This window comes from Malaclemys terrapin, chromosome 5 (genome assembly GCF_027887155.1).
Source record: "Malaclemys terrapin pileata isolate rMalTer1 chromosome 5, rMalTer1.hap1, whole genome shotgun sequence".
Lineage (NCBI taxonomy): Eukaryota > Metazoa > Chordata > Testudines > Emydidae > Malaclemys > Malaclemys terrapin.
Genome location: NC_071509.1, coordinates 139304296 through 139330475, shown reverse-complemented (window position 1 = coordinate 139330475; position 26180 = coordinate 139304296). Strand labels below are relative to the sequence as shown.

At 42.0% G+C, this 26180-nt stretch overlaps 1 protein-coding gene across 28 annotated transcripts in view; it reads left to right on the top strand.

Annotated features, from left to right (window-relative positions):
- The window catches only part of ADGRL3 (adhesion G protein-coupled receptor L3), an 802265-nt gene that overhangs the window by 275810 nt on the left and 500275 nt on the right, over window positions 1–26180 (top strand). For all 28 annotated transcript variants that reach the window (XM_054030154.1, XM_054030153.1, XM_054030156.1 and 25 more), the window contains exon 3: window positions 7440–7695. In XM_054030154.1, the coding sequence (XP_053886129.1) occupies window positions 7641–7695 (55 nt within the window). In that variant the 5' untranslated portion in view covers window positions 7440–7640. The remainder of the gene's footprint in view (window positions 1–7439; window positions 7696–26180) is intronic.

The window sequence follows — 26180 nt, the reverse complement described above, 5'->3', positions numbered from 1 at the left end:
CAAGTGTTTAAATATTATGAGCCGGGCCTCAAGGAATCATGAGATTGGCTTACAAGTAGGGCTTTCAAACAATTAAAAAAATTAATCACTATTAACTGTTAGACAATAACAGAATACCAATTTAAATTTTCTATAAATATTTTTGGATGTTTTTCTACTCTACACTGTAGAGTGCTCACTTTATAGTATTACTTTTTATTACAAATATTTGCGCTGTAAAAAAAGGATAAACAAAAGTGCAATCTACAGGTCAAAGCATGAAGAGGCATACAAATGATTAGCATATCTGACACATAAATACCTTGCAACACCAGCTACAACAGTGCCATGCAAACACCTCTTCTCACTTTCTGGTGACATTGTAAATAAGTAGTGGGCAGCATTATCTCCCATAAATGGAAACAAACTTGTTTGTCTTAGCGATTGGCTGAACAAGAAGTAGGACAGAGTGGACTTGTAGGCTCTAAAGTTTTACATTGTTTTGTTTTTAGTGTAGTTCTGTTAAAAAAAATCTACATTTGTAAGTTGCACTTTCATGATAGCGATTGCACTACAGTACTTGTATGAGGTGAATTGAAAAATACTATTTCTTTTATAATTTTTACAGTGGGAAATATTTGTAATAAAATAATATAGTGATCACTGTACACTGTATTCTGTGTTGCAATTGAAATCAATATATTTGAAAATTTAGAAAAACACCCAAAATATTTATAATAAATTTAAATTGTATTCTATTATTGTACATCAGTGCAATTAAAACTGCGATTAATCACAATTATTTTTTTAATTGAGTTAATTTGTTATGGGTTAATCACTTGAGTTAACTGTGATTAATTGATAGCCCTAAAAGTCACAAGATTTATAAACAAACATACATTTGGGGTTGTATATTATTTGCCTTCTGTTTCTTGAGCCCCTATTGGTTACAGTCCCACCTGACCTTCCACTTACGTCCTGGGGCAGCTAGCCCACTGCGCTACTCGAGCAGAGCTAGTGTGTGTCCATCCACGTGACCTGGGAACTACACTTCCCAGCTCAGCAGTGTAGACGTACACTTAGAGCCAAAACAGTTTCTAATGCACACAGCTCACTCTCTTAATTTCATATGAAACCGCCCTGCTCTGAGTCGTGAACCTGGATTCAGGGAATAAATAAATCATAGATTGCTTAAGTTTCCCTTTGACCTTAAGAAAGGGCCAAAAAACTATATGTAGCCTACAGGGGAAAAACACAGTAGACTTGGCTGGTCTGCATTTGTGTTTGCTTGTCAAGGACTTGCTAAATCTGAAATGAATTAACTCTTTTAACATTTGACAGTGACCTTGCACGTTGTTTTGCTGTAAAGCTATTACTACATCCAAAGGATTCGTTGTCGTTTTAAATTCTAGGTTAAACAGGTGGTGCATGGGACTATATTTGATTCAACAACAGTTCCAAGCTGTTCGGACTGCTCATCGCAGGGGAATGTAAATAGCGGTGTAGTGTTATTTAAGAAGCTCTGATAAACTGGTATTTATGAGATGTTGCCACTGTTTTTGCTTACTGTACACCTTTGAAAATATTTATGAAGAGAAGCTGCATAATACGTAGAGGAGAAGTAAAGGAATGGATTTAGTGTAGTTAAATAACATACTATATAACAAGTGAATGGCACCCAAACTTTCAGAGCGACTGTCCTGCTTCACTGGAGGAAGACCTGGGCTATGCCAGCCAGCATTTGCTGCCTCCCATTTAGGGATGTAGGTGTGAACATGCAGTGGACAATTAGGGCATATCTACATGCGCCGTAAGCCAGCGCCCTAGCGTGTCATGCAGTAACATCCCATGTGGACACTTCTCTAGGGCAGTAGAAGTATCGTAGTGCACTTTGATGTTCTGCTGTTGAAATGAAAGGACATTAAATGCGTTACAGGAGTTTGTGTGCTGTAGGGGTGTTCATGTGGGACGTTCCTGTGTAGCAAGCGAGTGCACTGTAGTCACACCCTGCTTGGGGTGCACTCATATGCTGTGTAGGGAAGCCCACAGCTATTTTAAACCCAGTTCTTGCAGCATAGAGACTGGGGTATGGAGCAGTCCAAACTCTCTTGAGGGTTAGTGAACGAATAATGAAAGGGATAAGCAGGCAACTATTGTGCTTACAGAATTGGGATCCACAGTAGAAAAGGGGAACTGTCTAGTTGAGCAGGTGGAAACATTTCAAATTCTGAAATTTTTCTGTTGGAAAAATGGAGACAGTTTTTGTGAAAACTCTGAATTTCCTTGCTTGTGTGGTTTTGCGTGAAACTTTGAGAGGGACAATGTCAGATCAACCTCAGCACCAAATCTAAGTTTTCAGGCAAATCTGCCTTTACAATACCTCAGAAATGTTTGCGTGGTTATTTAAAAATTCCACTGGAAAGAGTTTTAAAGAAATAACTATGTCCCTGCAGTATTTACAATCTACACATTGCAGTGTGGTGGTAGTGGAAGCATGAAAGTGAAAATGACTTGAAACTGGTTGGTGGGGAGGGAGCAGAGGAGGGAGACACTCTCTTTTCATTGTTGGAACTGAAAGAAATGCACAAAACATGGAGAGAGAGGGAAAAAAAACAAATGTTTACAATTCTTTCTGTCTTTAACAATATAAAGTTGTATTAGTAAGACAGGTAACTTTTTTTTTTTTAACTTGAACATTTCTTTTTACTTTAATATTGTTTGTAATTTAGGCATTTTTTTTCAGAGGGTATATTTTTTTTCATTTTGCTGCATTACCCCTCCTAACTCTCCCCCACACTGAGTGAAATTATGAAAATATTTCCTGAAGTAGCTTCTTGTTAAATGACAGATGTTGAAAATGGAGACCTGCATTCATCCTGGGGCTAGATTTTCCCATAATCACTAGCATCAAAGGGTTAATTACTTGCAGGAATTTTCTCTTGCAAACACTGAATTTAATCAATATCTGTGTAAAGCATTCAGCTTATTTCCCACTAAGTAAGCAACTTTTACAAAAGACAGAGATAAGAAATGCAGTGCTGTTTTTCTATTAAAGAATACAAAGCTGTGATGCTTTGTTTGTTTAAAACTATTAGGCAAGTAGTGTCTGGCTGTGTGGCTGACTAGCTTTAGTGCTACTGAAGATCTAAAGAAAAAATAACAAATCAAGTTATTATTGGGTACTTCCAAAGCTGTTTACTTGTGCATAATTTCAGTATGTTTCTTCCATAGCTATTAAATTATATCCATGCATACTTAACAGGGATAAACATCACATCTATGTTAAATTGGATATTAAATTTACTTTTTTTTTTTTTTAATTTTAGTGATTGATAATGGGGCTGATTCTTGCACTTTGTGTGGTCTTTTGCCCCTGTGCACTATGAACACCTGCTTGATTAAGTAACAATGCCAAATCAGAGTGCTGGTATTTTACACCCACTTTGCACCACTGTAAATCATCACACATGGTTTAAGGCATTGGCATGTCCAGTGACTCAATGCGGTTTGAACACATTTTATTTGTGCTGCTGTAATTCCGCTTTGAAGTCAGCACATCTAGCCATTGACTAGCTCTTGTCAATTTCCTTATTTCCTTTTCCTCCCTTAGACTAATGTCATTAAACTAACACAAGGACTCCTTGGTGTGCTGGTTGACATAAAGCACTGAAGAATGGACTTGTTAGGTGTTGCATCCATCAGTATATCCATAATGTCAAGTATCGGGGGTAGCTGTGTTAGTCTGTATCTACAAAAACAACAAGGAGTCTGGTGGCCCCTTAAAGACTAACAGATTTATTTGGGCATAAGCTACAATACCCACCTGGGGAAGTGAGGAAACAAATTGACAGAGCAAGACGGGTACCCAAAAATCACCTACTACAGGACAGGCCCAACAATGACAATAACAGAACACCACTGGCCATCACATACAGTCCCCAGCTAAAACCTCTCCTGCGCATTATCCACAATCTACAACCTATCCTGGAAAATGATCCCTCACTCTCACAGACCTTGGGAGGCAGGCCAGTCCTCGCTTACAGACAACCCCCCAACCTGAAGCAAATACTCACCAGCAACTACACACCACACCATAGAAACACCAACCCAGGAACCGATCCCTGTAGCAAACCTCGTTGCCTACTCTGTCCCCATATCTACTCTGGCAACACCATCAGAGGACCCAACTACATCAGCCACACCATTAAGGGCTCATTCACCTGCACATCCACTAATGTTATATATGCCATCATGTGCCAGCAATGCCCCTCTGCCATGTACATTGGCCAAATCAGACAGTCCCTCCGCAAAAGAATAAATGGACACAAATCGGACATCAGGAATGGTAACATACAAAAGCCAGCAAGTGAACACTTCAATCTCCCTGGTCATTCTATTACAGATTTAAAAATCACTATCATTGAACAAAAAAACTTCAGAAACAGACTTCAAAGAGAAACAGCAGGACTAAAATTCATTTGCAAATTTAACACCATTAAGCTGGGCTTGAATAGGGACTGGGAGTGGCTGGATCACTACAGAAGCAGCTTTTCCTCTCCTGGAATTGACACCTCCTCATCTATTATTGGGAGTGGACTACATCCACCCTGATTGAATTGGCCCTGTCAACACTGGTTCTCCACTTGCAAAGTAACTCCCTGCTCTCCATGTGTCAGTATATAATGCCTGCATCTGTAACTTTCACTCTATGCATCTGAAGAAGTGAGGTTTTTACTCATGAAAGCTTATGCCCAAATAAATCTGTTAGTCTTTAAGGTGCCACCAGACTCCTTGTTGTTTTTATATCCATAATGCCTTTTAAAGAACGATCATCTTGAACAAGTATCGCACAGTACATTTTTGGTTCCTAATGCCTTAGTTTCCTTGGGCTGTCTGCTTTTCAGTCAGTTCTGTTCTGAAGAGTTGTGCTTTTGTAAATCACTTTAGTGCGATGCTTGACAGCAGATCAGGATGTGATGCTTATGGTGGCATCCCTGCAGCCAGAAAGGTCAGTGTTCAGCAGAACCTTCTTGTAAATTAATGCAGCATGCCTTTGCTTGGTGGTTCAAATCCAGTCCGCTGTAGGTCAAATGTAACTTTTCATCTGTTTGCATTGGAGGTGTGTCCCTTGCCTGCTATCAATAAATTAAATGTTCTACGCTGGACAATTCATAGCTGCTCTCTCTCATTGTCTTTGGCCAAATATTACCTCCAGAGAACCCAGTAGATGGGATTTGTTTTATTTTGCGAGCCTCTTTCTGCTTCTTGTAATGCTTTTTTTGAGTGTGTTCCTCCAACCCCCCTTCCCCACCATCAAAAGGCTTGACCCGTAACAATTTCATTTTTACCCCTACAGATGTTCATTGTATTTAGGAGATATAATTTAAAATATTCAATCATTTTGTTCCATTTTAGAAATTAGGCTTAAAATGTTGTAAGTGGACGTGATGACTCGTGGTTAGAATAGCAAAGCCCTGAAAACGTGTATGATGCTGAGACAGAGATCATCACTAGCAGTGTGACAAGTCGCTTGACTACCCACTAACCTTGGGCTTCCAGTCCTCCCAGCTGCAAAGCTGGGTAAAAGCTTTGAAAAACAAGTGCCACCATTCAGTTGAGTGAGCAAATGACAGCAGGGGGAAAAAACAGCTTAGACTAAACTGTGATACAAGCAAATATTTTTTGTTGGAAGCAATGATACTTGCTTATACAGAGTATAAATCAGAACAATGCGGGGTTTGATTTAGCAGGGACTGAAGGGCAAAACAAAGGAAACATTGTTATGTCCAAGCTTCAGAAATATACCCAGATAGCAGTGGCATGCAACAAGCTTTTTCATATGCTTTTTGGCTCACACTGGGTTTTGTGTAAGAACCAAAGTTGGCAAAAACAGCAAGCATTGGTCAGACAAGAATAGCCTATGCTGATGACAGATTTTGGAGAGATTTTTAATTAGGCCAGTGCTGTGAAGGCTACAAAGTCTTGGGACTTCAAAACAAAGCTGTCAAATATTTTACAATTGATCATATTTTACAAATCGGTTTTAAGCAGAAATCACCACTGCAGTCAACGGGGAATTTAAGCTTAAAACTGGTAGCATGATTTAACTCTATAGTTGTTGTTTTCTTCAAGGTTTGGTTCACTATATCCTTCAATCCTCCTCTATGAGGACAAAAAATGGTGGCTAGTCAGAATCTTTCTTGCGATTAAGAAGGGGACTGTTTCCATTCAAACATACAGTTTCCAGTTTCCCTACACTTCCCTATATAAGAGTGTAGGTTGGATAAGAACATTTCATTGGGTCCCCAAATGAGTAATTACAGGGCTGAACTGAAGTTGGTTGAATGAGGTGCTGATGGGCAGGCACTGTGACGGGGTTGGAAAGGAGATATGGACCCTTTCATTCCATGGCCACTGGGTCAGAACCTGGCCTGGTTTGAAGTCAGGGACCCAGCGCTTAGTCCGTCTGATGTCTGTTCTGAAGGCCTGAGTAGAAAGTCCCAAGCCAGGTTCTAGCCGACGTATCACACAACCCCAGCACCATTGGTACGGACTGGCCACCCAGGGTATGTCTACACCACAATAACAGGCCTGTGGCTGGGCCTGTGTGTCAGCACAGGAGAGTAAGGGGAAGGAAGAACTCCCCTTATTCCTCGCTGAGGGCTCCATACTCCTTATTCCCTGTCTTGCAAAGCTGAGCTGGCATTGGGTGTGTTGTGATTTGCTGCTGCTGTGGGAGAGCAGGAAGTTCCTACCCACCTAGAGTAAAGGGGGAAGCAGAGAGGGCTGGTGCCTCAGAGAAGCATCTGAGTCACAGCGCCTTCTGGGGCTACTCTTGGGACAGGGCAGTTTATGCTCCCCCCCCTTGCTCAGGGCTGTGCTTAAAGGCACGGTCGAGCCCAAGTGCCTGACTGGACTCTCGCATGTGCAGTCCCTTGATGTGCACATACAACCACAAGGGCACGCTCTCCTGAATGTATTGGTGCCTGTGCTTTGGCTCTGTATGTCAGGCACTGGAGCGGGAAAGTGGGTTATTGGGGTTAAAATTCACCCCGTGCAGAAGGCTTCCATGAGGTCTGGCCACCACATAAAGCCATTGAAGCCCTGGCTCAAGGCCTGGCCCTCTGCACAGGAGGGTACATTGTGTGTTCCTACCAAACTGCTAATAATGGCCTGTGAGGGGAGTGGTTCTCAACCTTTTTCATTGGCGGACCCCTAAAATAGCTCGAACGGAGGTGTGGACTGCTTTGGAAATCTATTGTCTGTGTATATAATTGAATTCTGTTCAGTCAGTTTTCAGTCTGTCTTTCGCAGACCCTTTAGACGTAGTCTGCGGATCACAGATTGAGAACCACTGTGTTAAGGGAGCCCCTGTTTATACTTAAACCTGCTGTCTTGATTGCCATGCACTAATCACCTGTTTTTTGTTACTGACCTCGCTCTTTCTCTTTTGTTTGTAGGTCTCGATTCTGGATATTGGTTGTGGGTTTTTTTTTTTTAATTTTTATGATTATAATTTTTGGTTGGCTTTTTCCCCTTCCCCTGTGGATGTGAATTGAGGACCTACGGAGGAGCTCTGGACGAGGGAACAGGAGGACGCTTACTTCATTTTATTTGGAAACGCTCGTTGCCGCGGTACCTTCAAGTTATATTCCACAGTCATGTGGTCATCACAGCTGCTGTTTTTCACAATGCTCTTAGCACCAGCAGTGCATGGTAAGAGAGAGGTGGGGGGAGTTGGTGGGGTGCTTAGGTTTTTTGCCTCTATCATCTGTGTGAAATTGATTTTTCTAGGGCCACGGGGACCTAAGGCAGTGAGGAGGCCAAATCCCATTGAAACTCAGTAGAGTTTGGCGCCACACTCCTTTACATCTCTTTGAAAAGCCCAGCCGACATTATTGCTAAATAGGCCTGCAATAAAGAACCATTATTTGGCCTTAGGTAAAAAAGCTGTTTATGAACTAAACTGCTTGATGCGCGTGAGGTCATGTTGGAGATTTACATTAGACAGTCTGTCCAGTACACGACAGCTGAGTTTCTGCCCTGTGCTCAGGACCAGCACACAGGGTAGGCACCACTTAAGTCACACCTTATCCTGGCCCTGTGCATGGGAGTTGAATTTCACCCTGTGTGACTAGATATCTCTGAGATGCATTGTACAGCGTAGCCTACATTAACCACAGCTACAGAGAGGATGGGATCTCACTAAATTATCATCACATATTAACGTGCCACGGTGGCCATCATATTTTGTATTATCTTAAGCAAGTAGTTATAATCTATCCTTCATCACAGATTAAGGAAAAGTGAAAACGGATCCATCTCGCTATGTGGATAGGGCTTATAGGGCAATGTTTTTAACAATAGGAACCCAAAGTTAAGCTCCTAAAATAATTGGCCTGATTTCTAAATTGCTGAGTGCCTAGAAGAACCTGCTGGTGGGGGAGGGGATCAGCATTTTTGAAAATCTGGCAACTCCATTTGGGGGCCTTAAGGGGAGCTGAGCTCTTTTGAAATTCTGGCCTTAATGTCAGGTCATTGGGAGCACGCTGGACAATCCAAGCCATTGATTTAGGTGTAGGCTTTAGGCTCCTAGTTTTGAATATCTTGGAGAGAATTCCACATCCACTCTCGGCACGTGATAGTTTCCCAAAGCTAAGGCTTTAGAGTTAGTGGGAAAGGAAAAACAACAAGAAAAATACATAGTGCATCGAGTCTACTGGCATCGCTTTTACCACCTTTATGCCCTAGAGCGCTCTCTCTTAGTGTTTAAGCAAACTTTCCCACTGATTTCAAAATTTTAATTTATAATTAAATGGTGTCAAAAAATTGTGGCTGGGAAAAAACCCAAGCTATTATGGAAGGAGCTGTTGGTTCTACTCAGGAAGTTAAATGGTAAATGTTGTTTTGCAAATCTTTATAATTAAACAATATTAATAGTTAAAGCAATTAACAATTTAAATGCCCCTCTGGCAGTTTTGGTTTTAGTCAGAATGCCAGTGTAGTCTGAGAGCTCGCTTGCTAGTTTTGCTGAATGAAAATGCCAGAATACTAGGAGCCAAGTTGCCCCACAAATGAGCAGACACCAAAGATGCAAAAACCGGGGGGGGGGGGGGGGGGGGGCTGATTTTTCCCACAGATCTGCTCTTTGGCGAGTCATTTACTCCTATGCAAACTCAGTGGAAAGCATGGCTGGTGTCCGTGACTCCACAAGGGGCACCACAGTGGGAAATCAGGCCCCTTGGTGTTAGCGATGACCCTTTGTAACCCACCGATCAGTGTGTGTTACATGTCCTCCAGTGTGGCTGATCCACAGAGGTTATGAGTCTGTTACAGCTACAGCACCTGGCTTTTTGGTTCAAGTGGTATGAGCTCTGGAGAGTTCTGGTTCAACCCCTGCTGGTGGCCAAGCCAGCAGCCATCCCACCAGAGCCTGGACCCACAGCAGTTCATGGTATTTCTGCTAAGAGGAGGGTAATAGGAGTAATTTGAAAGGTGGCGAGTGGAGAAGGGAGTGTAAGACCATGGCCCTGCACCCACCGCAGCTGGCTCCCTTTGAAGAGAATCCCTTCATTGTCCAGGGGGTACAAGGTCCAGACTTGTGTCTGGCCTTTGAACAGGACTTTCAGGGAGCATTGTCTTCGCTCACTTGCCCCAATGTGCACCTGAGCAAGCCACCTGCAAGCTGTCCCTAAGCCAGTTCTGGAACAAGCATGTTTATTGTAGATGGATAATGACCTTCTCAGATGTTACAGCCCCTCCTCCCCAACCCCACCAAGTAACCTGCCCTCCCCCCAACGAGGTGGATTTCTTTCCGTCTTAAAAGGGGTGAACAGACAGAGCTCCATGAACTCCATTTGAATGCCAGTCTAATGTGGAAAACACTCAGACGCTGATGATGGGCAGCAAACCCCTAGGCTGCCCTGGCATCTTATTTAAACACAAATGTATTGCTAAAGGTGAGTTTAGATGTAAAGCTTCTCAGTGCATTGTATAAAAACAAAATTCAGACTTCTACATCACTAACCAGCAGGCTGAGAGAGATGCAACACAGGTGTGTGTGATCTGAAATTACACTGATCTCTAACTAGATAATGATCTCTTACCTCGAACCTCTTAATAGCTCTGAAAAAATGATGCAAACCTCTGCAGCCCCGAGAGATCTATACACTGAATGTCTTGTCACATGATTATTTTTGGTCCCCTTTTGGATTTCCAGAAACCAGGATGCCCAAGAGGATTTGTACTCCAGCCAGATCTAGCAAAATCATTTTCAACTGACCTCTGTATATTTAGGACATGGGCTATCTTGGCTTTCTGTTTCAGAGAACTAGTCTAAGCTGGGGCTGAAGTACTGTAACTGTTGTTTGCCAGGTGGAAAAGCAATTTGCAATCCTGTCCAGTCATGCATTGCAGCAGCTGGGAGGAGAGGGTCCCACCTGCTATTCTGTTCCCAGACTTCCTAAGGCCTTTGTACCATTTACTGCCATTTTTGGTGGGCAGCTGTGGGGGGAGGTCTCTTCTTTGTAAGGAGATGGCGTTCACAGGACAAGCTGATTTCTCACTGCATTAGCAGGTCAGGGTACAGAGCCAGGTTCTGTGTTGTTTTTGGTGGGCGCCTTGGAAATATTTATTACTTAACAGCACTGGAAGTTGTGTGGTGACAATGATTCTGTTAAAGCAATCAGCATTATCTTTCTTTGGGAAGTATATGATGCTAGCAAGCTGGTCCTTGGTGATCGAGAGCTGCTTGATGTGAGCTGAACGTTTGCTTTCTTACTTTTGGAAAACTGTGGCAGCACGGCCACCTTTTAAAATACATACTATGTTTCTTTTATACTTGTACAAGTGTTATGTTAGCTTGTGAATGGAGGGTAATTGCCTTTTGTATGCTACTCTTTATATAGTCACAGTGAAATACAAGAGACATGTTTTATTAGTTGTGAAATAGCCAAGTTGACATCCAGGCTTCTGCCTAACTTCATTGTTTTAAAAGATTAATCATCCTTGAAATATTTATAATATTTGCTAGGCTAGGCAGTTGGTATTACTGCAGCAGAGCCCCCATTTTTATAGGAGACGAGGTGATGAAAGAAAAGCTTTTCCTGGTAAAAGGGCTGACCACAGATGTATACCACAGGGTTTTTATTAGCAGCACAGTACTAAATTCAGGAGTATTAAATTCTCCAGCTGATGGCGGTCTGATCTATAAGCCGGTAGAGGGTGAAATTCAACCCTGCAAAGGTCCTATCCACCACTTAATTCTCACTTAAGCCATTAAGTGGTGCAAAGGGCAGTGTGCAGGGCCCTCTCTACACAGGGGTGAATTTCACACAGAGTAAATAGGGGGATTTCTGTTTTTTTTTTATCCTTCTTCTTCAGTGTTATGCAACCGTGCCTGCTCAAAGAGTTATGACACACCAATGCATTATGGAGGCTAAAAGCAAGCAAAATCTTCTTTCACTTGCAATCCACAGTGTTTGCTCGGCACATGCAAATTTGTCATGAATTTCCCAGCTCTCTCACATCTAGAAAACTAGATAGTAGCTATGAGTTGGCAAAGCATTCTGGCTATGAGCATGCAAATAAACATATCAAGGGATTACCATCTCCCTTGGTTTTTCAAATATGTATGTTACATCGATCCAAAACGCATGGTTTTTTTTGTTCTGGACCAAAGCATTGTACAACACTGATTTAGATGAGTCTACTTGCTCTCACTATTCTAGAAGGAAAGTGGGATTCTTAGTGAATAATCTGTATGCCACTGCCCATGATACATGACCAGCTTGGAGCTGTTGCATGGCAAGCCTGGTGCCTGAGCCCTGGCAGTCAACTAAATGTGTGTGCTCTGAGTTCATAGTGGTAATTAAGCCATACAATATGACAGCATGCGAATTACAGTGTGGTAATTCACTCCCGAAGCATTTAGGCACAAAGGATGAAGGCCAAATGGCCTTTGTGCATCTAAGTGTGAATTATTGTACCATAATTTACTCTCCATCACATTTGACTGTAATTTTAAAATGTTTTTGTTTTAATTTTTTCCAAAGTTATAAAATGCCCCCAAATATAGTATTGAGAAGTCTAACACACGTTCACGAAGAGAACAGCAGGAGAGAAAGACAGGAATTTGCTGGGTCCTAAGGTCTCAGGAGTTGTTTTAGATGCATTTATTCACCCTAGCCACTAAATGAGTTTTGTGATGTGGACACCTGCCTGCCAAAAACTGCACTGGGATCAGCAACTCATTTCACATAGGCTATCAAACAGTCACTCTGCAGGGTAATTTATTTCAGTTACTTATTATCTGATCTCGATGTGATCTGGAGACCTTATCCCAGGGCCAGCCTTCTGAGCCATTCAATCTCTGTCTAGTTCATAAAGTAGACAGACACCCCCACAACAAAAATCACCATTACAGCTGGCAGCCTTGTTACCAGTCTCAGCAAAGGTTGACTAATCAGAGAGACTGCACTGTCTGGAGCAAATTGGCAGCAGGGTGATGCTGCTGCTGGTAAGTTTGATCTGCTGTAGCTCACGTCACAAGTGTCATAAAAACAGACTCTAAAAATTGGCACAAAAACACTGGGAGAAAATGATTGGAAAACGCCTTAAAACCTTACATCTAAAATGGGTTCTGTTCTGCAGGAAAGGGTTGTCTTAATGATAAGAATGCAGCGTTGTTCATTGGAATTCATTCTGTAGGTCAATACATCCTTCTGGGACAGGTAGTCATGGGTTGCTAACATCACTGCTTCACGTGCTCATAGCCATGTAGATATGTTCTTTAAAATCAAACAAACCTGTGATAGACAGGGTATCAGAGTAGGTGATCTAAGCATCCCACTTGGCCTGAAACACCATGAAATTACAGAACACCATTTTATTGTAGAGTAATTCATCTGCCATTCAAACAACATCAACATCTTTGTCGGTTATGGGTGGAGCACCTGTAGCTAAGATTGCCTAAGTGTTCCCGTTATAACAAGAGGCCATTGCATGTTTGATATTTTCTACACTCAGACTACAGATTGTTAGCTCCGGGAGCGCGGAACTGTTTTCTTTGCTTCTTGTCTATGTGGCATCTGGGACACTGGGGCCCTGATCCTCAATTAGGTTCCTCGGTACTACAATAATACAAATAATGGATACTAACTGCAGATGTTTACCTATATGAGAGAGCTGTCCCTGTTGTTTCCCTCCCTTCTAAGGTATTCCTTTCTGGATTTGTTACAGTATTTATACCTCTGTCTTTCTTTCTGATAATGCTCTTAATGCTGAAATGTGTAGCGGAAGGAAGGCGACCCATTCGTGGCTAGCCTGGCCCTTGCCCTGCACCAAGTGCAGTCTGCATAAGGACTGGCTTGCAGTCAGTGCCCATGGGAAATGCAGGCACTGTGTGTTACCTGCCTCTCTGGGTATGCATGGTGTTCCGAAGGGGTTGGAGCCATGCCGAGGGAGATCAGTACAGCAAGGGGAGGGAGGAGTAGGCTGCATCCCCGTCTGCATGCTCGTGAACTAAGAGAACATTTGTCTCCTCTCCGAATTCCATCAGGTCCACCTGGGATGCTGTGCTCCACACTGGCCTTCCTGTTGTGCTTTGCCTATATAGAATAATTGAGCCATAACTGTCTGAGCAGTGGCCTTGTCTATAGTTTGTCATATTACTGCATATTCTAAAGCTACTCTTCAAAAGGTGGCAGTAGCATCCATAATAGAAATGACATTTGAAAGTGCTTTAACTTCTGGAAACATACTGAGCAATGAGATTCTGTGTGGCACCCCATGGGATGGGGATGGCTGATGGCTCTGAGCCACCTGTGTGCCCTCCTGATCTGGAGGCTGGAGGGACGCTCCCTGGCATAATTTAGATTGTCCCAATGGCCTGTCTAATTTAGAGCAGCCTGGGCTCCTACCCTCAGTCTCTGCTAGGGGGGTGTTTCTGAAAGGGTGCAGTACTCACTCCCCTCTGAGCCTGGAGAGCTCTGGCCTCCTCCTCCTCCCTGCTCATGTGGAGAGTCCAGTGGGGGTGGTGGGACTAACTGCTCGGGGAACAAAGGAAGCACTGTGTGCACAGCCCTTGCTCAGCTGGGGTAACTGCCTTGCCCCTTCTCAGAAACAAGCACATCTTGCCTTCAGTCGTTTGCTTTTTTTGGAGCTCAGCACATCGCATGGGGGTGGGAGGAAGAAATTCAGCCCACGATTGGTGAGGATAATGTATTTGCTGCTCTCTCGTGCATTGCTGCTCACCTTCAAACTGTTCTAGACATACGTAGCATCATAGCTACTGCTCCAGTTAGATTGGGATTGTTCTTCTCTTATTACAGCTTAAAAATTAGTGAGGGTCATTTATTAATGTTTAATTGTATTATTCTAAAACTGGAGGTTGCAAAGGGCATGATTTAGTAATGAGAGTGGATCACAAATCCACCGCCGTGCATCCTGTCTTGTGTGGTGCGCTCTCTCAGGAGAACGCTAGGCAATCAGGTGCTTTAGGCTGGTGACAATAGCGCAGAACAGTTGGAATGGCCCCGGTAACTCAGCAGCTTTGTAAATTACAGGCTGTTGTGAACCTTGCTGCATGGCAGAATCTCTACAGGCAGATAAAACTAGCGTGTCGTTATAAAAAATAGAAGGCTGATAATAATCACACAGGGTGCATACCACATATATCACCCAACAGATCATCTCTGTTCCTTTTAATGTGTGGCCCCTCTGCTAGGAAGGAGGATTCAGGCATTGAGGCTGACAAAATCTCATGTGGAAAGAAGTCCCGTTATTCCACTGGCTGAGACACAGATTTGCTTTGCAAGACAGAAGTCGGCCATTAAAATAACAAGATGGATTTATGGCCAAAACCTGTTTATCACTGAAATAATGTTTTGCCAACTTATTTGCCCACATAGCAGTGTGTAATTGGCAACATGTTTCATGTGAGAATGCTCTTTTTTAATAGCTGAATCCCATCTTCCATCCAAATCCAGGTCACTGAATATTAAAAACCAAGCAAAAAGCTAAACTTTTACACAGGTGAGTCATCTACAATGTGACTAATGGAAGGGTTCTATTTTTAACACTTCCATTTCACTGACATGAATTGAAATCTGTCCTGTCATTGCTGTCTGTGATCTTACAGGCATGTTTAATTAAAAATTTTACTATTAGTGATCATTGTGAGGGATTCTAGGGTCTCAAAATTAATAATGTTTGGTTGTTTTACTTCATTTGATTGAAAAAAGAAATTGGCCTGTTGGTCAGAAGCCAAATACATAATAAATTTATATAATCAGTAGACACCTTCCAGCCTGCATGCACTGCTGACAGAACTGCTTGGAAGTCATATATTATAATATCAGACAGCCATAAAAATAAATAAACTCTAGTTGCTTGTTTCCGTGCACAGCGAAGAGAGCACACTGAGCCGGCCTGGCACGGATACTGACTTCGTGAGCTGATAAACGCTAATTGGTAAGTGAATATTCTGACAGGGTCTTAACTCTTTAATCCTTTCTACTGCTGCCAGACGTGGAACGATCACCTTGATACACTCCAGCTCTCCCTTGTATTTAGGCTGGAGTACTCAGCGGAGCTTAAGGGATTCGGGCACACAACTTCTGCTGGAATCCAACAGGATTTGGGCGCCGGACCAAATTAATTAGGAATTCAGTTGTCCAAGACATACTGTTGATAAGATTTACCATTAAAACTTTTAAAACAATGGAACGAGAGCACTCTTACAGCAAGTAAAACAACTGTCGCCTTTCAATGTGGATTGCTTTCACCTATAGTTCGATATGTCTCTCCTGTTCAGTTGAATAACCATGATGCCCATTACCATGAACAAGGCACAAGTTGAGCATACAGATTTCATAGTTCCAATGAGCGGAAGGGGGCATAACATCCTATTTAGATACCTGTGTGCCCTTCTTGGCTTACCATCTTACAATCTATTAATGTATATATCCTCACAACGCCCGTGCGAGGCAGAGAAGTGGTATTATCCCCATTGTATAGATGGGAAAATAAGGGACAGGATAGAAAAAGTGACTTGGAACCTTTGGCTGAGCTGGGAACTGAAATGAAGTCTTGCTTCTTACTTCCCTACGTGATATGGTCTTCGTGCATCTAGAGAACTGGATACTGGTGGAGGTAGAAATCCTGTTGGGAAGAACACAAATTATTTAGATTAATCCTGTGTGCATCATGAGTTGATGCATCAAAGGTAAGAATGTCCTAGCAGATTGCAAACATTGTGGAAAAATCTGATGTCCCATGGATCAAGCCTCTTGATAAAAGTTGGGGTAGGTGGATAAGAGTAAGGGCAGACCGGCACATAATCAGGTCACCTAGTAATGTTGTAATGATATAAAATAATTACAGATAAAAATTGGCTATTAAAATTATTATGCCGTTCACAAACTTTAAGAGGTTTTATACATTCTTTTTTGGCTACAATTATTGCAGGCTTATTCAGGTGTATTTTATAGATAGTCAAGTGCTTATTTTATTCCTAACTTTTTTTTTTTTATCCTGGTGGAATCTTAGGCTGAAGGAAAAGGGTGATTTACCTGAAAGTTATTCTTTAAATATGCAAGCTGACAGTAATGCAACAAAAAATTAATATTTGCAAGTCAATTTCCAAATGTTCATGCTGGGAATAAACAGCCCAAGTACCAAAAAACCCACCAGTAACCCTTCAGTAACATTAACAGGGCAATAGAATCACTGTATGGAATCCATGGCTTTGCTTGCTGACCTCATTTCTCTGCTCTGCCATACATGTCAGAGATCATCTAGGCGTCTTTGAGCCTGTCTCAGTGTGAGGAATGGACTGTATGACCTTTTGAGGTCTTTTCCAGCCCTACAGTCCTATGTGTCTATATAGTCCCTCTTTACCCAATCTTTTCTATTTTCCTTATAGTTTAAAATCTCTAGGGGCTGCATGGGTGAGCTTTATAATCTCAGAGTCAGGTGATTTTGTATGCACTGAGACTCAGAAACTCAGCACTGTGGGGGCAGAGGAGGTATCCTTTGTTTTAATACAATCCCCTTTTTTGGATACTAAATTTATAACGTGCATAAAATACTTGACCTCTGGAGAGGTGCTGACATGTCGAGCTGCATCATCCCTTGTTGGCCAGTTGATAGAATGGCGCTGAAAATAACATTTAAGCAGGTCTTGTGTATTCATTATTGCTCTGGAATGCCATTGTGGTGAGAAGTTTAAAGTAGGGCAACCTTAGGGACGTAAGGAAACTGAGACAATGAGATAGGAATGGCAGCAGTCATCAAACCATAGTATTGCTGGGGGTTTTTAATGCATTAATTGTATAGAAGTCAGTGTAGGCTGTAGGCTGTGTGCATCTATGGAAACGGGGCTTCTGAATGAAAGTGGTCTGAGTATAGATTGTTTTGGCTTCTTCCTCCACTCCCACTTAAGCATGCACAAACATCCAGCTCCGATTAGAAATTGTATGATTTACATTCCCCTTAATCTGCATAGCTTGATGTGATTTTCACTCTGGAGCTGCTGCTACTTCCTCCATCATTTTATTCATCTATATAGTCACTGATTGATAGTGCTTATGTTAGCACAACATTATTTGTACATGATGATATTAATTTAAAATAATAGTAACCAATCAGGTAATCTGAAAATATTTCAAAAGCTAGTTAGAGCTGTGTAGAAGCATTGTAACAAATTATATGCTTTCGATGGACATTTGATTTTTTTCATTAAAAATGAAACCCCCAAAGCTGAAATATTTCAGCTATACATTTAAATATTTTTATATGGAAATGTTGCTGTGTTGATTCATGGCCCTTGTAGTTCCTATTGCCACATGTCCCCATTCTCCTCTGTGAGCTGGGTTCCCCATCCAGACCACATCTTCCATGAGCCATCATGGCCAGGGAATGCCATGATGCACCGCCTCCCTTTTCCAAAGGTGAAATTGTAGTGCATTATGGGAGATGTAGTCCTACCAGGGCTATCTAGAGAGAAGAATGTGGCCACGAGGCACCTGAACGACAGTTCCCTTGACACACTGTGGCAGTATTTCCAAATCAAAAGTAATTTTGTGGGCTGAAATTTTCAATATTCAAATTTCTGCTGAAAAAAAAATAAATTTTCTGTTTGACAAAAATCCCATGTTTTGACCAGTCCGACAAACCCTGAACTTTACCAAAAGCTTGATCGAAGTTTGCTAGTAAGCAACCATATGCAATTGTAGTTGTAAACTATTTTCAACTCAGTAATTTGTTATTTTTTGCATGGTTTCATCCCTGAACTGGACAAATCTTGGTGGTTTCTTATATGTTCTGCCATCAGGGGTGGCTTTCGTCTACTGTTTGACTTTATCCAAATCTAAAATTCAAAGCTAAATTTGGAGGGCCCCCCCAAAAAAGAATAAAAATAAACAAGCTCACACATATACCTGTGAACTATACACCTTTAATGCTAATACAAATTAATTGTCTCATATGCTGTGGAGGAGGGGTGTACAATGCAATATCCTACAAAAAAGGCAGTTAAAAAACAAACAAAAAGCCCCAACCATAGTTCTTATTGGCTGATGACAGTTATAACATTCTGGCAGTCTGTGTAGTTAGATACTACTATGTAACCAGTGTAGCTTCATGTTTGAGATCTCATCAGGGGTGTTAGCCTTTAAAGTTTGTCCTGTGTGACAAGTTGAGTCCCAGTGCGGCATAGGCCTTGAAGGTATTTCCATATTGGCTTGAACCCTTTGTAATGCACCATCAACAATGGAACTCTCCCAGGCATAACGTGATACATGGCAACAATACGTTTTATTAGCAAATATAACCATTGATGCGTAAAGGCAAAGACAGTTAAGAAGCTGCTTAGTCTTTAGTGTCAATCCTCACAATGTCCTGGAAGATAACGGGTGCCTGCTGTAGTTGCACACCAGCATTCGCACATGCTGGTGCTGACCCAATTTCCTGTTGGTCTGCAGAGCAATTGTATGAAGAGAACAACTCCTATGTTCTCACAGCCAACCAATGTAAGGATGTGGTACAGTATTTACATAGAGGCAAGGGTGGGTATAATGCAAATGTTATGATGCCAATGAGGATACATGATACTGCCATTGAAATGAAATGCTATACGGCACAATTAGAGACAGGGTTTGATTTTCACAAATTTCCTGGACTTGACACCAGTTTTCTTAATGTGACACCTCTTTGTTCATACAGAATATCAAAATGGCACTTAAATTACCCTTTGTGTAGAAAAGGTAATAATAACCATGCATTATAATGTGTTTAAAACACAGTGTTGCTTCAGTCGGCGTTTCAGATTTAACTTTCAAATGCTTTTCATCTGCAGATTGCTAATTTGACAGACACTTTTTATTGGTTTTAGCCTGCAAAGACTATTTTAACTTCCTAAACGGAACAGTGTTTATTTGCATTTGGCAGGAGTTTGTAGCACAGTGAATTAGCAGTAAACTGATACTTAAGTTCTGATGTATATAGAAATTAATTCTTCACAGGTTTTGGTTGTCTGCCTTTCTCTATGCCATCGTGTGTTTACACAAAAATTATTTCTTCAGAGCAGGGAATCCTTTTTCCTGTTCAGGAGCTTGAATAAGACTTTGCATTGAGTAATTTGCACAACTCAACAAAACCATGTATTAAATAAAAATATAATAATATTGAACGAGACTACTTTAGTGCACCAAGCAGATCATCTTGCGTACTCTTAGATTCCATATAAGTAGAACAGATCAATGTTGATCTATAGTATATATTGTCTGGATGTGCCTAGTACAGAATGGCTATGCTAAATATTATCTGTATTTCAATTGTACATGAAATTAAAATCCCACTGTTAACACAGCATTGAGTCTGTGACGTAAGTAATCAGAAATTAAGCAATGTAAAAATCCAGGTTCCAACAGCAAGGCTAAGTTGGCCATATTGCACCTGCTATCTAATGTAATATAGTGGGAATCTGTCGTCATCACACTTGCACTGTAAACTCTTAGGAGCAGGGTCTGTCTCTCTTTATGTTTGTACAGCACTTAGGAAAACGCAGCCCTGAACTCTAGGCGCTACCATACCAGTACTGGTGAACTCTTACCATTCCCTACCCCCCCACACCCAGGCATGCATTTTAATTAGGGCTGTCAATTAATCACAGTTAACTCATGCGATTAACTGAAAAAAAGTAATCGCGATTACAACAATTAATCGTGATTAATCGCACTTCTAACAATAGAATACCAATTGAAATGTATTAAATATTCTTGGATATTTTTCTACATTTTCAATATTGACTTCAGTTACAACACAGAATACAAAGTGCACAGTGCTCACTTTATATTATTTTTTATTACAAATATTTGCACTGTAAAAATTATAAACAAAAGAAATAGTATTTTTCAGTTCACCTCATACAAGGACTGAAGTGCAATCTCTTGATCATGAAAATGTAACTTACAAATGCAGATTGTTTTTGGTTACATAACTGCACTCAAAAACAAAACAGTGTAAAACTTTAGAGCTTATAAGTCCACTCAGTCCTACTTCTTATTCTGCCAATCGCTAAGACAAACAAGTTTGTTTACATTGACGGGAGATAATGCTGCCTGCTTATTTACAATGTCACCTGAAAGTGAGAACAGGCATTTGCATGGCAGTTTTGTAGCCGGCGTTGCAAGGTATGTACATGCCAGATTTGCTAAACATTTGTATGCCCCTTCATGCTTTGGTCACCATAAAGTGGACATGCTTCCATGCTGATGAGGCTTGTTTAAAAAAATAATGCATCAATTAAATTTGTGACTGTATTCCTTGAGGAAAGAGTTGTATGTCTCCTGCTCTGTTTTACCCACATTCTGCCATATATTTCATGTTTTAGCAGTCTCGGATGATGACCCAGCACATATTCGTTTTAAGAACACTTTCACAATAGATTTAACAAAACGCGAAGAAGGTACCAATGTGAGATTTTTAAAAATAGCTACAGCACTCAACCCAAGGTTTAAGAATCTGAAGTGCTGTCCAAAATCTGAGGGACGAGGTGTGGAGCATGCTTTCAGAAGTCTTAGAAGAGCAACACGCTGATGGGGAAACTACAAAACCCAAACCACCAAAAAAGAAAATCAACCTTCTGCTGGTGGCATCTGACTCAGATTATGAATATGAACATGTGTCAGTCCGCACTGCTTTGGATCGTTATCAAGCAGAACCAGCCATCAGCATGGACGCATGTCCTCTGGAATGGTGGTTGAAGCGTGAAGGGACATATGAATCTTTAGCGCATCTGGCATATAAATATCTTGCAATGCTGGCTACAACAGTGCCATGTGAATGCCTGTTCTTACTTTCAGGTGACATTGTAAACAAGAAGAAGGCAGCATTACCTCCTGCAAATAGTAACCCAACCTTCTTTGTCTGAGTGATTGGCTGACCAAGAAGTAGGACTGAGTGGACTTGTAGGCTCTAAAGTTTTATATTGTTTTATTTTTGAATGCAGTTCTTTTTGTACATAAGTCTACATTTGTAACTTCAACTTTCATGATACGGAGATTGCACTACAGTACTTGTATGAGGTGAATTGAAAAAACGTTTTGTTTTGTATTTTACAGTGCAAATATTTGTAATAAAAATAAATAAAAGTGAGCACTGTACACTTTGTATTGTGTTGTAATTGAAATTAATATATTTGAAAATACAGTAAACATCCAAAAATATTTTAAATAAATGGTATTCTATTGTTTAATAGCGTGATTAATCACAATTAATTTTTTTAATCACACGATTAATCGTGATTAATTTTTTTAATTGCTTGACAGCCCGAAATTAAATTATTTTTAATCAAAATGGGCTCCCTGCCCTCTCTCCCCATCAGTCATTGGCTGGTGCTGAATTGAGGACCGGGCTCTGCCAGAGCTTGTTTTTAGACTTTGGGTTTGAGGTGCCCTGGGCGATACCTTTTGGCCATACTCCAATAGTAGTGTGGTTATTGTAAGGTTATTATAAACGAAATAACAACTGCTCTTTGTGTGTGTGGGGGGGGGAGGGAGCAGGGAAATGGGGGTATCTGGAATATTCTCCCCCAGCAACTGCGTTTAGGGGGAAAACAAAAAAAAAACCCAAACACTACCCACCCTATTTATTTGCTGTATCCTGGTGTGTTCTAAAGCTTTATATTTTTAAGGCCAGATTTTAAGAAGTGCTCGGCACCCAGCAGCTCCCATTGAGAACAATGGAGAATTCCCCACTGACAGAAATGGGAGCTGTTGGGTGCTGTTTGAAAACCTGGTTCTAAGTCGCTTTCCAAGAGTACTAATGTTCTAGGGATAAGAGTCAGTCGAGGCAGGGACTGGACGAAGGGTGACTTCCACTTCCAAAGGCAGAGAAATGTCCCCCATGCACCCACTGCACACCCATGTGACCCCTGTGCATTACTATCTTTACCTTCATTCTTCCGACACCTTCACTGTTTGACTTTTTCATGAATAATTATAAATATTTCACTTCCTCTACTTGCTGCTTTTGCTTTCCATTCTCTTCCTTTCCTGTTCTTTCACCCCCCTCTTTCCATCCTTTCTATTGCATGTCTAGTATCTCTCCCTTTGTCCATTTTTGTTTCCTTCCTTCTCCTTTTCCTGCATTGCATTTTTTCCCTTTTTCTGCCATGGACTTTCAGTCACTCCCCATTCCTCTTGACCTCTCCTTGCTGTTATTGCTCATTCCCCCATCTCCCATCGTTTCCAAAGCACAACAGACTATGATTCTAGAAAAGCTTTCTTTTTGGTAAATCATGACCGGGAGTTTGTTAGTGATAGATCTAATTTTTTTCTGGACTGGCTATATTGATAGCAATCTGGGGCAGCATCACTACATTAGATACAGTGCCTGCACTGATGATTACTGTGCAACTTCTAACCTTACTGTGATGCAAATAACTTGTGCCTTTAATGTCAATAGCTATGTCCCATGGAAATGCTGGGAACGTACACAGAGGGAACAGTTCATTGGATTCATGAGGTTTAGAAAAAAAAGTTTTCCTATTTAAAGTGTTGACATTTTCCTTCTGCAGCATCAGAGCCAGCTGTCAGATGAGTTTGGCTGGAACCATACAGTATGTGCTGGTGGGGGTCAAATCTTTATCTTGCTTACAACTTCTGAAGACCCATTAAGCATCATTGCCCCTAGTTGGCCAGTTGGAAGGAGGGGCTTAGCAATAACACAGTGTTGCCAACTCTTGTGATTTTTATCACAAATCTCGGAGTATTTGGTTAAAGCCCCAGCTCCTGGAGTCAGGTGACTAAATGAGACTCTCGACTTTCATTTAAAAATAAAATGAGTTTCTGGTCCCCGGGTCTGTGAAGAAAACCTTGAAAGCACAACCCCTAAAAGCTCAGGATATGTCTACACGGTAGCTGGGGGTGTAACTTGCAGCTCAGCTTGAGGAGATGTACCAGTGATAGCTCAATCAGAGATAGGGTGCCAAAAATAGGACTTAGCCATGGAGGCTGTGAGTGGCAGGAGGGGATAGCCATCCCCAGTTGATCCTATCTGAGATCTTAGGTACATATTCAGGTCAGCTAGCCCCTCCCGCTGCTTGTGCTGATGTGGCCACACTCCTATTTATAGCACACTAGCTCAGTCAGAGCTAGCCCGGGTATGTCTGAGCTGGAAATGACACCTGCAGCTACAGTGTAGACATACCCTCAAACACCAACAGGCAAATAACAAAGAACCCAACCTAGATTCTTTTTTTAAAGTCTCATGATTTTTAAGCCAGTCTTATGATCTTTGGGGGCTCATGATTTTCCAATGCTTTGGGTAAGCAATATTGTTACCATTTGAGCAGGCCTTCTGAATTCATTACCTGGTGCTTATGCTCTTAACTGAGTGCAAGAAATGTTTCAAGCAAGGGAAAAAGGTCAAACTGTAGGCTCAAAAGGGAGGGCAGAACTTCCTGTACACAGCATGGGAAATAAGCAGAGAAATCGTGGGGTCGCCCTAGTTCTCCCACTATCCTTGTGTGCCATGTGGCTGGTTGGTTTACGTTCTATGAAAGCAAACCTAAAATGGCTTAGGATAGTAGCCAGCCCTGGAAACACACAACCTCATTAGTGATGGAGAAGAAGTACATACCCATTCCTTCAGCCCCAGCCAAGGAGCCATGTGGATTCCAATAAGACCTGTAACCCAGTCACAGCTCCCCATTACCTGGCATAGGTGCTGGCACACAGACCTACACTGTGGGGAGATTATGCAAGGGGAATATCAGTGAGGGAAATCTGACAACACAGCAGCATGAAGAAGAGCAGCCGATGTAGTACAATCCCCAGAGATTTTGTGCCATGTATCGTGCACGGGTAGTGTGGTTATAGCAATGAGCTTGTCCAGTCACTTCCTTCTGTAGACCCCTGGCTGCAGGATACCTGCGTCTATGGATGTTGTTTATAATAGTGCATTTGGGGCCTTTGCAGTTAAATATCTTTTTCTTCATTTGGTTGTGGAAACCACACACAAAAAACCAAAAACTTGAGGTGATATCTTGACACTAGTGAAGTCAATGGGAATTTTGCCGCCATGCTGGACACTGTACCCGCATATAAGAAAAAGAATAGCTCTGCCTTGAAGAGTGTATATGGGGAGATTTTCAAAGGCACAAAGAAGGGCAGGTTCCGTTCTCCTGCAGTCTGAGTAAAGAGTGAAACAAGAGACAATTGTAAGGGAACGGGAAAGGGCTATAAATATGGCCCTCATTCTGCAAAGATTTACTCCTATGCTTCTTACTGCTGTCCACGCTGCCAGTGTATGGCCACGGGAGCAAGGGGTAGGCTGGGTCTCCCAGGGTCACGATTGGCATTTTGACATCACCAATGGTTATTTTGCCGTCTGGAAAGAAAGTCTCTGCTTGCAGCTTTCTGAACAGACCTGTGTTCCTAAAGATGTGCGCGTCATGCACCTTTCCTGACCCTCCCATGTTGATGTTGGTGAAACGGTTCCTGTGATCCACCAGCGCTTGCAACACCACTGAGAAGTACCCCTTTCGGTTTATGTACTCTTTGGCTAGATGGTCTGGTGCCAAGATAGGGGTATGCATCCTGTCGCCCCAACGCAGTTAGGGAACCCCATTGTGATAAAACCTGCCACTATGTCCTGCACGTTGCACATTACCCTTTTTAGCAGAAGTCTGTTAATGGCCCTGCAAACTTGGATCACAACAGATCCCATAGCAGATTTACCCACTCCAAATTGATGGCCCACTGACTGGCGTTCCAAGCTTCCATGGAGCTAACGCCACTCGCTTCTCCACTGTCAGAGCAGCTGTCGTTTTAGTATTGCTGTGGTTCAGGGCTGGGGAAAGTTCTTCACACAGTTCCTGGAAAGTGGCCTTATGCGTTCAAAAGTTCTGCTCATCATCCCACAACCGCATAATAATGCGGTCCCACCAATCAGTGCTTGTTTCCTGGGCCCAGAAACGGCGCTCAACCATGTCAAGGTGATGCGTGACTGTAGCCAGCAATTGTGAATTGCTCTGTTCTACGTCTTCCAGCAGGGCTGCTTGCGTGGCATCACATTGTTCCAAGAGGCGGCTCCTGTATCTGTTGTGTAAATACTGCAGGATAAGGTGTGAGGTGTTTGTAATGCTCACAAAAACAGTGCCACGGCATCTGCACGGGTAACCAAGGCTTATGAAAAAAGGTGCGAAAAAGGCTCGGTTTGTTTGCCATTGATTTCAGGGAGGGAGGGAGGTAAGTGCATCATGGAAGGCTAATACCATGTCCCCATAAGCACTCACACCAATGTTTTGGTCCCATAATGCATCGCAAGCCCCACCCAAAATTCCATTCGTCTACGTGCACTGTGGGATAGCTACCCACAGTGCAGCGCTGCGTGCGTTGATGCAAGCCCTGCTAGTGCGGATGCACTCCGCCGGCACACTGAGCATAGTGTGGACAAGCAAGATCGACTTGCTTAAATCATAGGCTCGATGTCGACTTACATAAAGTCGACTTAACTCTGTGGTGCTTCACATTTTAGGAGATTGAACCCATCTTGTTGACTTGCAGTTCTCATGTTATCCCTATCGTGTGTCTTTCGTAAGCCAAGATTGCTAATAGTGGCTTTGTGGTGTGAAATAATAGGGAGTAGAGTGAGACCTGAAATTGATTTTCTGATCTGCAATGTGAAAGATCTTG